Raw genomic sequence first — 14,835 nt, 5'->3', positions numbered from 1 at the left:
ATAATTAGTTTGTAGTGTATACATTCACTGAGCACTTTATTAGGAAAACCTTTACACCTTCATTCATGCAATTATCTTATTATCCAATTGTGTGGCAGCAGTGCATGAAATCATGGACTGGTTTGAGTATTTTTTAACTGCTCTCTAGAGTTTACTAAGTAAAGAACAATAAAGAAAAAATTTCATTAAGCAGTAATTCTGCAGATGGAAAAAACTGGTTCAAGCTGACACAAAGGCTACAGTAATTCTGTGAAACCAATCTGTACAATTGTGTTGAGCAGAAACGCATCTCAAAATGCACAACATGCCAAATCTTGAGGCATATGGTCTACAGTAGCATAAGACAATGTTGGTTTTCACGTTTGTCAGTAAAGAACAGAAAGCTGAGGCTGCAATGATGAGGCACGCAGATGGTAGAGTTAAATTTGGCACCGACAGCATGAACCCATGGACCTAATCTGCCTTGTGTCAACAGTCCAGGCTGGTGGAGCTGGTGCAATGTTTTCTTCACAGACTTTGAGGCAATTAATGCCAATCAGTAACAACTTGAATGTCACAGACAATATGATTATTGTAGATGATCATGCACATCACTACACAGCTACAATTTATCCATAATCTAATAGTATCATATCTAATCTTACAGCATGATCATGCATAATCTCATATGAGCAAATAACTGGTTTTATGAAGGTGTTTTAAGTAAAACACCTTCAGGATTTGGTAGAACGGGAAATTCTAAGACAAAATATGTGCATGTTTGCTCTTACAAATGACCAAAATACTGCAAAAAACATAATTAAAAGCAAAACATGCACCCAGGTTATATTTTATAAAACTTCTATTGCTACTGAAAAAAGTATTCAGAATTCAGAGCAGGCTCCTTTTTTTTTCCTGCAAAATACCACGCTCTGATAGGCCTAATTTGAGTTTTAATGGCCATCTGCTAATACGGCTAGCTAAGTTCATTGACCTACTTTCTGTCCTACTTTATTTACTGCCTCCTGATGTATGATTACAATACAAATACATAGCCTTTGGCAATACTACAGCAGAACCATTACAAATAAAACTTTGCTTTGCACAACAATCTGTTCCCTACATCCAGTATTAGCTGGTAAGGACTGTGCATCTCATGATCTTAAATAAATGCATTGTGAGAGCATAAACACTTACAGGCTCTGGCGTAGCTCTGCCGTGTCTCTCGATGTTCCCAATGACTGAAGGCTCTTCTCCAATGTGACCACTGTGGAAAGGTATGAATTAATAACCTTTCAGTTTTTAACACATTACAGTGGTTTACATTACTAATAAATATCCTCTTCACTCACCATTAGCGTTAATTTGGAAGATGTTGGAAGATGCTTCTTGGAACACGTCTTGTAATTCTGATGAGCTAACCTGTGTAGCTGTAGTAAAAAAAAAAACACTGTTAATATTTCTAAAAGTCAGATAAAAGAAACAATATTTTTTATCATAGAAATTCACTGACGATTTAAAAAATTGGGTAATCTTATAGTCCACCACATTCACTGATACCATATCAGCAAATGTAATCTTAACATTGTACGTCTACAAGGCAACACATTATTTCCCATGACACCAAACTCATTCTACATGGTTTTATAATGGTTATGCAATAGTGCTGAATTTTGCTCAAGGACAGAATCAGACAGGGATAGACAGATGTCAGTTTCTTGGCCATGACCCAAATGGGGAATGAGGGCATAGCTACAGTAATTCTTCATCAGACACATATAAGGCACACATTCACTCATACGCACACACACAGCATGGGGTAATCACAGAAAGCCATTATCTCGATCCACTTCACAACCTTTGTCTCTCAGCACAGACCCCACATACAGTTGTGCACACGCTCTCACACAGTAAGTGTTCTTATAGGCTTTTGTCTATCTCTGTCTGCAAAATGACTGTAATTGACAGGCTGTTTTTCTATGCCTCTTCACCCAATGCATTCACACATAACAACTCTGCAAAATAGAAAGTGATGTTTTGTACTGGAGAACACTAAAGGACGCAGACATTATACACTGGAGGGGAAATGGGAGCAGTGAACACCCAAAACTCAAAAGACATGTATATGCATTTTTATTAACAGTAGGATATCCTAACAGAAAACGGTGCCTTCATGACTATCAGATAAGCCAATAACTCATACTGTATATTAAATGCAGACGTGATGCCGATCCCTGTTATCTGTAGTTATGTGTATCACTTGATCAAGTAGTTGAATAATGCTTCCTCTTTTATAGGGTGCCATTATTTTTGACCCAAATTCAATAGCTAATCTTAATTATAATCTAATTTGTGATGTTTTAGATTGTCAGGTGTTAATATAAAAAGACAATTTTACATTTTTAGTGTAACCGAAATATATAATTCCAAAGTAATCTGTCTATGATATTGCAGAAACTTAAGACAATTATATGATTTGAAGCGGTAACAAACCAGGTTTACTTTACTGAGTGAAGTTATTTACACAATCTCAACAGCTCTTGTGGGGTAAGAAAATCGTTTTAACTATTAGGAGTTGTATAAACACCAGCTTTGCAAACAATCTACAAATAAATTAGTTTATGTTATGTGCACCATATATGAACTATAGTAACCTACACTGCAGGTATCATTCCAATAAACAGCTAACCAAACACATCCTCTTGCTCACCAATTTCCTGATTAGACAGTTTTTTTTTTTCCCCTCAAACTCTGCTCTTCAGCACTGTTCTATCCAGAAATGTGCCTTTTCCCCTCTGCTTCCTATACAATACACCAACAGCTGTGCCTCTGAGCATACATGCTAAATTTGCAGATTCATTGTGAGTGCTCATAACAGCCTACACATTTGTGACATCACACATTTTCATAACCGTATCCCAGGCCGTGTATAATATTTTAATTGCCTAAGGCTAAACTCTTATTTAATCAGCTGTAATTAAACATTGTTTATATCAACATATATTATGTTCTCTAGCATTTTGGTTGAAAATCAGTTGAAATAAAGAAACAATACTGCATTATTTTGCACATTTTCTTATTTTAAAAATTCTAATCAAAGCAGGCTTGAACAATGGCTGCTTTCTGAAACATTTACATTCATGACATTTGGCAGAAGCTCTTATCCAGAAAAACTTACAACTGAGCAGTTGATGGTTAAGGGACTTGCTCAAGAGCCCAGCACTGGCAACTTGGTGGTGCTGGAATTTGAACTTGTGACCTTCTGATCAAAAGTCCAATATCACAATACTTTTGAAATAAATTAAATGCTTATCTAATCACATTTAAAACTTCCTGACTTGCCTCAATGACTGGATAATGTGGACATTTGGCCATATGATTCTATGCTTTTTGGACATTCTATTCCACATTCAATTTCTTTTTGCTGATATAATATACTCCACTCGTTTGGGAAAATGTGGGGATAAGGTTGTGGAGATTTGTGCTTATTCAGACACAAGGACTTTAGTAAAGTCAAGTAGTGATGAAAGCTGAGGAGACCTAGGGTGCAGTCAGTTCCAATTCATCCCAAAGTTTACTGTATAGTTAAAGTCAGAGCTCTATACCCATGTACACCATATCTTTATGAAGCTGCTATTGGAACAGTTTTGGGACCACTAGATCAAGTCAAGGGCAAATTGAATGCTACTGTATCCAAAGGCATCTTATACAATTGTGTGCTTCAAACTTTGTGTGAAAAAACCCATATGGATGGTAATATCTGGTGTTCCAATACTTTTGTCCTAATTGCACATTGTAATAGTATACTCAGCCATAGAAGTCATTATCATGAGCTATTCAGAATACAAATATAAACCACAACTAATTTTGAAAACAAATAACCCCCGGCAGCTTTGCCAAATTACTGATGCCGAAGAACTTATTAGTTTCCAAATCTGCTGAAATGTTTTTCAGTTCATTGTGTATTGCCAGTATGTTTAAATTGATCTATATATTAATATATTTTATTTTCATGTAAAATACTCAGGATGCTTGAGTTTCTGTACACCAACAGATCTGCTGTTTGTGTTTCCAAATACCCTGCTGTTCAATTCCTAATGTTTTCAGATGATGCAACAATAATAAATCTGATCATAAGGCATACACATGGGAAATTAAACAACTGTATCTACAGTGGTTTCACAACATGCTTAAGATTTTGTCAGTTTGGCTCACAACTGCCTTCTACCATATGTGACATTATTTTATTCTGAGAAACTAGTTCTGCACATGTGCTCCCACTTTTGTGTGGTCTTTGTCACAACCTGTCAGCCTGCTCACAATGTGAGTAAATGTAGCTAGTTAGGTAATTGTGCAAAATATGATAAAGCAAAAAAATGGTAAAAAGAGAATTGGAGGCTGACAGGAAACCAAACAAGGCAAACATGTATGCCATTTTATTCTTCTACTGAATGAGTGTGGATAAAAGAACATAACCACAATTTAGAATGATCATTATTTCAGTTTGGTACACGTGATTATTTTTTTTGCGTACGGAACATAGATAGTTAAAATCTGAGTTCCCTCAGGAACATATTAAATGGCGAACCACAAGTCTCTTCAGTCTCCACCTCGCGCTTTTTTAAAATTATTATTAAACTTGAAAACATACACAACAATGACAGGGGTATATAAAATAAATAGAAACTGCAGTTAGTGCAGTGTCACTGTGGCTGCTCACTACCTACTGGAAATAATATTTGTTCTGACCCCAGCTTCCAAGCAAGCTGGGATATGTGAAGAAAGAATGTCACTGTGCTGTAATGTATATGTGACAAAAGCCTATTCTGTTCTATAAATGCTAAAGAATCCATAGTGCTAGCATTACCCACGAACCAGTAAGCGGCTAGCAGCTAACGCTAGTTAGTGCCATTGAATTCTTTAGCATTTTATGTTCAGCTTTAAGAATTTCTCCTCAAAGGAGAAAATAAGGAAGATTCCACATATTGAGGGAGTGAATGAATGAAGGATGGAAGGAATGAAGACATTTGTTAAATTAAGAACAGTTAAGTAGATAATATCTTTGGAAAATCAAATATTAAATGTAAAACACACCACACACACACACACACACACACACACACACACACACACACACACACACATCTGTATTACCCAAATAGGTCTAACAAATGATAAAAATATTTAATAAAATGTATCTATCGATTTAATTTAACCCTTTCATTACATTTGACATGGTAGAGGACAGTGGGAGTACTGATATCTTCCTGGCCAATAGATGGCCTAACAAATATTATACTAAACAATAAACACCTATCATATTGTATTTTTTCATTGATTTTAATAAAAACGTAAGAAAATTCTAAGATTTTTGCTTCCTGGCTGTATTTATTGGGTTAAAAATATATATATATATAAAACCCTTTTCATGAGTGGCTTTATAAAGACATGGTTCATTGCAAGACCAGATAAGTTCTTCATGGTATGATAAAAAACACTTCTAAGTGGTTTTTGGGAGGAGGAACACAAAATGGTTCTATGGCATCATAGTTTAAGCATCTTTATTGCCTTTTCCGGGACTTTATTTCTAATAGTGTTCACAACTCATGCCGATGAGGAAATGTTTTTGTAAACTGTATTAAGAAGAAGAGGAATTTGTGATGTTACACCTGTTGTTCAGCCAGCAAAGTTTTATAACTGGTAACTATTTTTCTCTTTTGTTATTGTGAGCTGAGGAGGTTGCTGTGTCTTGATGAAATTGTTTTGGTTTAATAAGTATGTTTACTGACTGTTGCATACAATCATGGAATACAAGATATTTGAAAAAGTTATTCGTTGCGAGAAACCGATTAAGTTTGAGTTTAAAAAGTTAACAGTACCAATCAGGTTGGTTCATGTCAAACGATCTAGGGCTTTAATTTAAAGTGCAGACCTCTAGACTGCAAAAAAAAAAAAGCCTAGCAGAATATCGGACGTTTGAGAAATTTTAACCAACTTCAAACATGTCTGTCTCACCGCTTCAACAGCAGGCTGCTTTTGGCTCTGCAACCAACAATGAGCTAAACGACCTACAACATGTTGGTTGAAAGGAGCAAAGTCAGAAGCGTGTCCTCTGCCAGGGACCTGATCAGCTTTAGAGTCAGAAGGCAAGCAAGTAATTACTATTGACAACCCATTGTAGTGAGACCACCACATTTTTACTTGTATACCGTTTTCCTATATAACCTGTAATACTTATTTTATTGTTTTTTTTTTTCTTCATTTATGGTGTCCAATAATAGAATAGCAATATAATGTGTTAAACCACCAATGTGTTTTGTGTCCTTGGACTGTAGTTGTAATGTCTATAAAACAACAGTAAAAGTTCAAAATAAATCCCTTTTATACTTAACTCAAGTGTACTTGGCCAATAAAACATAGGTCTGGTTATGCTTCTGATAAAATGATATACACACTTGAGGCAACAGATAAATTGAGCTCAGTCAGCTCGGGGAAGCAAGTGAAGCTGATAGAGTTGTAAAAAAAACTAAAAAGCTGTAAAAGAGGCACATCAGAGAGACTGTGCAAAACATAGCACTGGCATCAATCTGCACCAGTACTGACAAATATGTCATGTTAATGATCGGAGAAAAAAAAGAACAGTACTCCCTCAGAGCTTCACTTGTTAATCCTGGAAAAGTAACAACTAGCAAATCAATGTGTTTCCAGACTAATTCAACAAATAAATACCCAGGCTATAAAGATTCCATACCTGACATAAATAGAACAAGACATGGAGCAGATGTAGGTAATATGTGCAATAGTTCCAAACAACGTATCAGAAAGAGCCTTAAAGGTAAAGTTAACCTCCAAGCTAATATAATTCAATGTTTCCCAAAGTTCATGTTTGACAAAAACCCAGAGATCAACAGACCTGGTCAATCAGCTCACAGAGTCTGAATTTTTCAAGAGTCACGTTCTTTTTTTCGTTTTAGAATGCTTGATTATCCGTGTTTTAAAGGGTATCAAATTCGAATATTCATTTCGTGGATAGTCAAATATTTTGGACAAATATGGACCATAAAACCAAATGAATACACTGCAGAAAGTAGCAGATCCACACTTGATTCATCTGACATTAAGAACCACAGATGTAGATACATTATATGAACAAAAGTATTAGAACACCTGACTTTTACAATTATATGCAGTGTGTCAGTGAGGACATGGTTAAAAGTTGGTTTGGGAATGAAAGCAAAACCTGATGAGGTAAGAGGTAAGAATGAATCGGGTAAACCATCTGAAAAGTCAATATAGAGGAGAAGATATAGTAAATCTTACTATTCCTACTCCTCTGTCCTGCCTCTTCAGGCGGTTTTCCCTTCATTTAAACACGGAGCCCCCCAGCCTGTTCCAGCATGACAATGCCCCTGTAAAAAGATATGCTTTATATGAGTCGGAGTGGAAGATCGTGATTGGCCTGCTATAAAGTTCTTACCTCAACCCTGCTGAACATCTTTGGGAATTGGAATGCTGACTGTATCCCAAGCCTCCTCACCCTACATCAGTACCTGACTTTACTAACACCCTTGTTGCTGAATAAACAAATCTCCGCAACCACACTAAAATCTAGTGGAACAACTTCCTAGAAGAGTGGAGGTTATTATGACAAGCAAATGAGGACAAAATGTGGAATGGCATGTTAAAAAAAGCACATGAACTTCATGTTCAGCATGTTCAGGTGTCCAAATCAAACCAGTGACTTTGTTTCTGGTAGTAGAATTCATACATAGATTATGAACATAGAAAAACACTTTTGAAATGCGTAAACATCATCAGTAGAGATTTTTAGGATTTTAAGTTGTTCACCCAAACTTGCTAAAAGCTCAGCATTACACAATGAATGAAAGCTCTTAGTTGAGCTGTGCACCAGACACATAAAAAAATGCCATTACGGACCATTTCTCTGCCTTGTTTGATAAGGTACCAACATTGAGGCTTAGTGTGAACACACTTTCCTTAGAAATATTTGACATATTTGTCACATTACCAGAGTGCTTAAGATTTAAAAAAAAAAAAAGAAAGAAAGAAAAAATGGATGGCATATTTGAGGAGCTCTGGGATTAATTGAGTCATGTACTAGTTTTTTTTTTTTATGTGTCAAAAAGAATATATAATCATCCACATTTGAATTTTTCTAAAGCAAACCCTTTTTTCGCGCTGACTTTTCACTTTTTGCATGATCCTTCTTCAAATGCATATGTATGAGGAAGAGAAGTGCACATTGTGCTGCCATGTACCTGCTCGTTTGTGTTCCTACAGCAGTTTTGTATATAATGCATGGCTTTTTGGACAGAATGGATTCTAAATGCCCCTGAAATCAGGCACAAAAAGCTTATTACATCTGGTCTGTGTGTGTGTGTGTGTGTGTGTGTGTGTGTGTGTGTGTGTGTGTGTGTGTGTGTGTGTGTGTGTCTAAGTCACCTAGGGCTAGGTGACTAAGAGCTGTGACTCGTTTAAAAGACCTCCTGCAGAGACCTGGTAGAGGCCAGATCCCCCTCTCATCCAATTATAATCATGGCACCAAGAATCCATCCAGATGTCTCTGGAAATATGAGGCTCTGCATTACACAACTCTATCCATTTACCGAGACACATGATCAATTCAATTCACTATGAGAGTATAGAAGTATTGATCTTTCTGGCTGCCATTACCGATATTCCTATTTCTTTTACAGGTCCTCACAAATGAGCAAATCTAAGAAACTAGGTGGGGCATGGAACATTTCTATACACTTAGGGTAAACTGGTATCAAACACATTAACCACACATTATATGCATTGCATTTCCCTGCAGGAAGAGGAATGAGCATGGTTTTGTTGGGATACAGGGGACGAATTAACATTTGCCCTGTCTGACTTGTTCATCGATACTGTAAATGTCGATTCTGCAGCACATTCAATTACACTCTTAAACCAGAATATGGCTTAATCAAAAGCTCACCACTCATTATACATTTGGTCAGTATCTGCCCACCCCTCCCTTTGATGAAAAATCCCAAATTCATCAAAAAGCAAGCAGAGAATGTAAGTATTAGGACTGCTTAAATGTCTCAGGATTTACTCTTTGAAAAGGCTCCATTTTCCTCAGCATTACTATATAAGTTTTTTTTCTTGCCAAAAAAAAAAGCAACTGCTACTTTTCAAGACATTATGAATCATTGAAGGGACAAACACTGCTGTAAAGGAGTACTTCCAAGAGCCACTAGGGAATATGCAATACTGCTTTGATTCTCTATTTCTAAGTTATGTCCATCTGTTACATCTTCATCATACAATGGCCACAATCACAATAGTTTTAAATAGTCTTCAAATAAAGTATAAACTACTGTACAAGTAGAATAATATAGTAAATGCAACTTTGCACTTATATATATACACACACACACACACACACACACACACACACACACACTGGCGATCAAAATTAGAGAACAATTTATAAACAATTGAACAATTCTGAAATAATGTCATCTTCACTGCTCAACAGTTGAAGGAGTTTTTGTCCTGTCTATACCACGCTACCAGAACACCTTTTCCACCAATTAACTAAGGCATTTCCGAAAAAAAAAAAACATTATTTTGCAGAAAAAAAAAAGAATTTAGGCTGACCTACATTTACAACCTAAATTCTAATATTTGTTCCATGAAATTGTAATAATTTATTCATAACAGTTAGTTCTCTTCATTTCGTAGAGTTTCTCTTTGCTGCACTGCTTCCAGTACGTGTATGTGTATGTTAAATTTTTTGTCCATTCAGATTTCAGCCTCTATGTGTTTATGTAAATCTAATCTGCCCAGGGCCAGCAAAGTCTGTAGTGCTGGCACTTTTACCATTGAAAATATTACCAACGGGTCTGCTTTTTTTTTTAACCAATCAGATTTCATGTTTGCCTCACAGGGCAGCTAGCTGGCCCAGAGTTGCGTCAGCATTTTTCCGTCCTCTGATTTGTTGGTCAGAAGAAAACTGTTACAGCAAAGTTTGACTGGCAAAAACACGTGTGTAGCGATCTGCACACAAGAATACATCTGAGTTAGACTTTTTTTACGCCTACAGAGGAAAATACATTGATTTGGTCTTGGACATACTTAAAAAAACATTTTCAAAAAAAGCTAGACATCGTGAGGAGAGGTCGCCCAACCCCAAAGCTATCTAGCTTGTCTCAGCCCAGGAAAGGGTTTGTTCTCCACTTCCAGACCATTGAAAGTACCAGGGGTACCACTGGCTTACAGCATCTGAGGAGCGGTGCAAATTATGAGTCTGCATCTCTGTGTCACAGATAGACCATGCCTCAGAAACCGGGAGTAAAACAGAATGTCTTTATTTTGTCTAAACAAACAAACACAGAGTTTGAAATGTGACTGGAGCAAATGATACACTTAACTGAGTGCTTCCTGCGAAGCGTAGCCAGGAGCATGGGAGCACAGGGAACAGAGCAGTAGATAGTCCGGAATGATCTATGGTAGTAACCTGGACCGTGAGTGAAGGGGAACAGGGACCTTATAAAGTGGACAGGTAAATGGGAGACAGGTGTAGATGATTAGTAGGAGGGAGAAGCTGAGCGAGAGTGTTGAGTGAAGGAGGGAGGCCTGGCTGGTGGTTCTCTGACACTCTGGTGAGTAGCTTTGTATTTTATTTTAATTTGTAATGTTTTTGTCATGTTATTAAACAAGTATTAATTTCCCTGGTGGTCTAGTGGTTAGGATGCGGCGCTCTCACCGCTGCGGCCCGGGTTCGTTCCCCGGTCAGGGAACCAACCCCAGCCACTCTTAGTGCGTGTCCCAAGCCCGGATAAATGGGGAGGGTTGTGTTAGAAAGGGCATCCAGCGTAAAAACATGCCAAATCAAACATGCGGATGGTCCGCTGTGGCGACCCCTAATGGGAGAAGCTGAAAGAAAGTTTATTAAACAAGTATTAATTCTGAACTTGAGTCGGGTAAGTCAAGTCAAGTCAAGTCAAGTTTATTTGTATAGCGCTTTTCACAACAGACATTGTCTCAAAGCAGCTTTACAGAAAACAAAAGTGAAGGTGAATGGTGTGCGTTTGTCCCTGATGAGCAAGCCGTGGCTTGATTCAACTGATTCAAACAAACGAGACAGCAGGTATCAACAGCAGAACTGTCACCCAAAAACAGATGCAGATAGTGTATGTCTGAGGTGGGGCTAGGTAGAATTACTCAGGGCTGGAACCCACTGATTACAGAGAGCCCCCACAGCTGGTGGGTTTGATGCAGGGAAGTAAAAATGCCTCTTGCTGAAAGAGGAGAAGAAGAAGCAGTTTCAGGGAGCTCTCCAAGGCAATTTACACTACTGTTAAACTTCAGCCTTGCTATCTTTCCTGATTCCCCAAGGGCCAGTGAACTCTAGAAAGGCGATGATACACCAAACCCCACAAACTACTGGGAATCTGAGATAGCAGCAGCACCAAGTTTCACAGCTGCATTCCCCATCCAAAACCTCTCTCACCTCACTTTTCACTTTTGAGCTGTGCTATGCCTTTAGAGTGATTTTTAACCTGGTTTTGTTTTGCTGCATGGCATTTTCAGCGTGCACACACACACACAAACACACACACAAACACACACACACCTCTACTCAAAGGACAAACTTTCGACTGCTATTTTAGCAACACTGTACATAACCAAATTGTAAGGCCAGTTTTGGGAAGTTATTTGGAGTAGCCAAAGTTCAGCTCAGCTCTTTGCAGTAAAACTGGATTATGGCATCGTGTGATTTATAATCAGTGGTGAAAAAGTGTAGTGGCCTTATTAACCCACTGCTCAGGCATTAAACTGAACACAGTAAGAATGTATCTTCGATGTGGAGTACTTTGTAAGTGCCTACTTTTCTCATATTCTTGTTCCTGCAGTATATGATTTTTTTTTTAGAAGGTACTGTACATATATTCTAATTTAAATATCAAGCACATAAGTGTTCATAGTAGTTTATTAGGGATTCTTTAAAAGATGATGACTGCCCAGACAACATTTTGTTTACTGGTGTTTATAAGCATTTCACTGCATGCCATAATGTGTATGATTTTATGTGTGGCAAAATTTAAATTGAAGTTATTTAGCAACTGATAGATTCTGCAAAGAGTTATTATGTTTGGCTCCAGAGAGACAAGTCATCAAACTACCTCAAAACTTCTATTCAGGGTACCTCATTAAATTGGGTGTACATCAATAATAATAAGGTAACAAAGGAAATGTGAATTTTTCTTATGTGAATACTTTGATTTTAAACACCACATGTTAACTTTCAGATCATTTCAGTTTCATTATTTTTTTTTTTTTCACGTGATTTTCACAATACACATACGGACACACAGACAGTTTTACTATTATATACACCATGTTTCAGTCTATGTATGAAAAACCTCACCTTACATTCTATGCACTACATTGTACAATGCTAATTAGATCTTACTTTATTAACTCAAATAATACCATTGCAATTAGTGTCAGGCTGTGATTTATATATATATATATATATATATATATATATATATATATATATATATATATATATATATATATATATATATATATATATATATATATATATATGCGCTGCCCCTAATTTCTCTCTGAACCTACTGACTGAGCAGTGATCTTTCACTGGTAGTTTTCCAACCTGATCTAATGAGAAAATCATACACATTATAGTCGAAAGGCAGGGCAGTGGGATTTTATTTAAAGCCATGTTATGAATTTCTGTCAAAACACAAACATACAAATTAGTTATATAATATAGTGCTCAAAATGTCAGACATTTTCAATTTCATTTTCAAATTATTTTTGCTTAAATTTCAACAATTTTTTTTTATGACGAAACAGAATGAATCTTATGTTTATTATATGTTCATATACTAATAAATCTTATAAAACCAGCAGAGAGATTTTACATTGCCTTATTTTTCTGCACATTTTATTGAGCCTCAGCCAGCCAGATTTGTTCAGACTGATATCAGGCAACCTGAAGCAATTTCACTAATCATAAGATCTGAACAGAAAAAGCCTTAGACATTATTAAAGTTATTCCAGATTTTTGGGACACTTTAACAGGCTTCGAAGCAGAACTTTCTTGAGAAAAGTGAGCCTTTCTTTAACCTGGGTTTGATTATTGCAGAAAGATATTTTTCAGTAAACTTTATGTTAGATAAGATATTAAGTCACAAGATCTTCCTGAACTGTAAAACAATCAAGACCTAATGCAAATGTTGCCCTTTCCAATGTATAATTAACGAATGTGAAGAAAAGGTTTATTTTTGTCATTACATTTCTTATTGAAGAAAGTCTACAGCACTAGTGCTATCACAGAGACATATACTGTATTTACATATGCATAGTCAGGTGTCCTAATACTTTTTTGTTAATACTATGCAGACACACACAACCCGTAGATACATATAAACACACACACACACACACACACACACACACACACACACACACACACACACACACACACACACACACACACACACACACACAATACATACAGTACAATGTTCTAGATCTTTGCATTACAGTGATTAGCCTTAGATGTGATACACATGCCACTGCAATAGAACATGAGCACCAAGCACTCTGTATGCTCTGAACATCACTGAGCAAACACAAAAGCCTCGCTTTCTGCTCTCCACTTACACCAAGCACTGGACAATGCTGTCTAACAGATATGTCTGTGAGTGTAAAAGAGCAAGAAATAGTGAGCAACAAACCTTATATCACTTTGTCTCTGCTATGTTTGTGTCATAATAGTGCTACTGCAGACTGCGCTTTAGCTTCGACCACTTAAGTGGCTGCTTGTGGAACTTGCCAAAGATTCAGTGTGCCATCATTAGACTTTTCATAAGAGCATTTCTCTACAGCAAAGCTCACAAATGAAGCACAGAGTAGCTGGAGCTCTCCGAATGCCAAATAACTAGCTCAATCAATAATATGAATTATTTTTGTAATTATAATTTACTAAATATTTGATAAACCAAAGCTTAACCGAAGCTAGAAATTTGTGGATATATTTTTTTACATTATATTATTGATTTTTATTGTACTGGAACAATTTCATATAACCAGAAAAGGCTACTACTGTACACTAAATAGTAAATATTAAATAGTAGTACTGTGTATTAGACATTTATGTGTAGTTCTAACTTTCAGTAAGGGTTTAATTCTTCAAGCCCAGCTATATATGATAAAGCAGTCATTTTGTGTCCCATTAAGATTCGGAAATGACCAGTTATAAGGTTCCGCAAAGATTTTGAGTTATTTAATTACTAGACTGTATTGTCGTTTGTTCTATGATGATAAAAGCAATTTAAATGCAATTAGACTTTACAAAAACATGACAGGGAAATATCACACTGGAGATTTTTTATTTACACTTTTAAAAGACACTTTTTTGAAAAGCTGTGTGCAACAGCGAAATGAACATCATTCATGCCATTCATTAGTTTAATAAATGCACTAAAATTTACCTTGACTAGCAATTAGATTATATAAATATGCATTTTTACATGTACTACTAAGGCACATAATTATATGATATGATTACATAAGGAGGTACAGTAGAAGGTTCATGAATAACTTTCACAAAGTTTGCATTTGAACTGATTGTGTTGTTCGTACATTTTAAATTATCATCCATGCACTGCTTAGATTATAGATGTACACTACAAAACATTGTTTGAATATGTGTTATGATGTGTTTCCAGCTCAAAACCATGCCAGAACTCAAGTGCTGTTGCAGTCAGGTGTAAAGTGGGTTTAAGAGGTGCTCCAAATTGAACAAAAAAAAGGCATAGGCTAATA

At 36.4% G+C, this 14,835-nt stretch overlaps 1 protein-coding gene across 2 annotated transcripts in view; it reads right to left on the bottom strand.

Moving 5' to 3' along the window:
• The window catches only part of tsnare1 (T-SNARE Domain Containing 1), a 229,432-nt gene that overhangs the window by 78,307 nt on the left and 136,290 nt on the right, over positions 1–14,835 (bottom strand). For both annotated transcript variants that reach the window (XM_083548755.1, XM_083548754.1), the window contains exons 3-4: positions 1,332–1,409; positions 1,177–1,246 (exon numbers count right to left, since the gene is read on the bottom strand). In XM_083548755.1, the coding sequence (XP_083404881.1) occupies positions 1,177–1,246; positions 1,332–1,409 (148 nt within the window). The remainder of the gene's footprint in view (positions 1–1,176; positions 1,247–1,331; positions 1,410–14,835) is intronic.

This window comes from Silurus aristotelis (assembly GCF_946808225.1).
Source record: "Silurus aristotelis genome assembly, chromosome: 1".
In the NCBI taxonomy this organism is placed as follows: domain Eukaryota; kingdom Metazoa; phylum Chordata; class Actinopteri; order Siluriformes; family Siluridae; genus Silurus; species Silurus aristotelis.
This window is presented reverse-complemented; position numbering and strand designations above follow the sequence as displayed.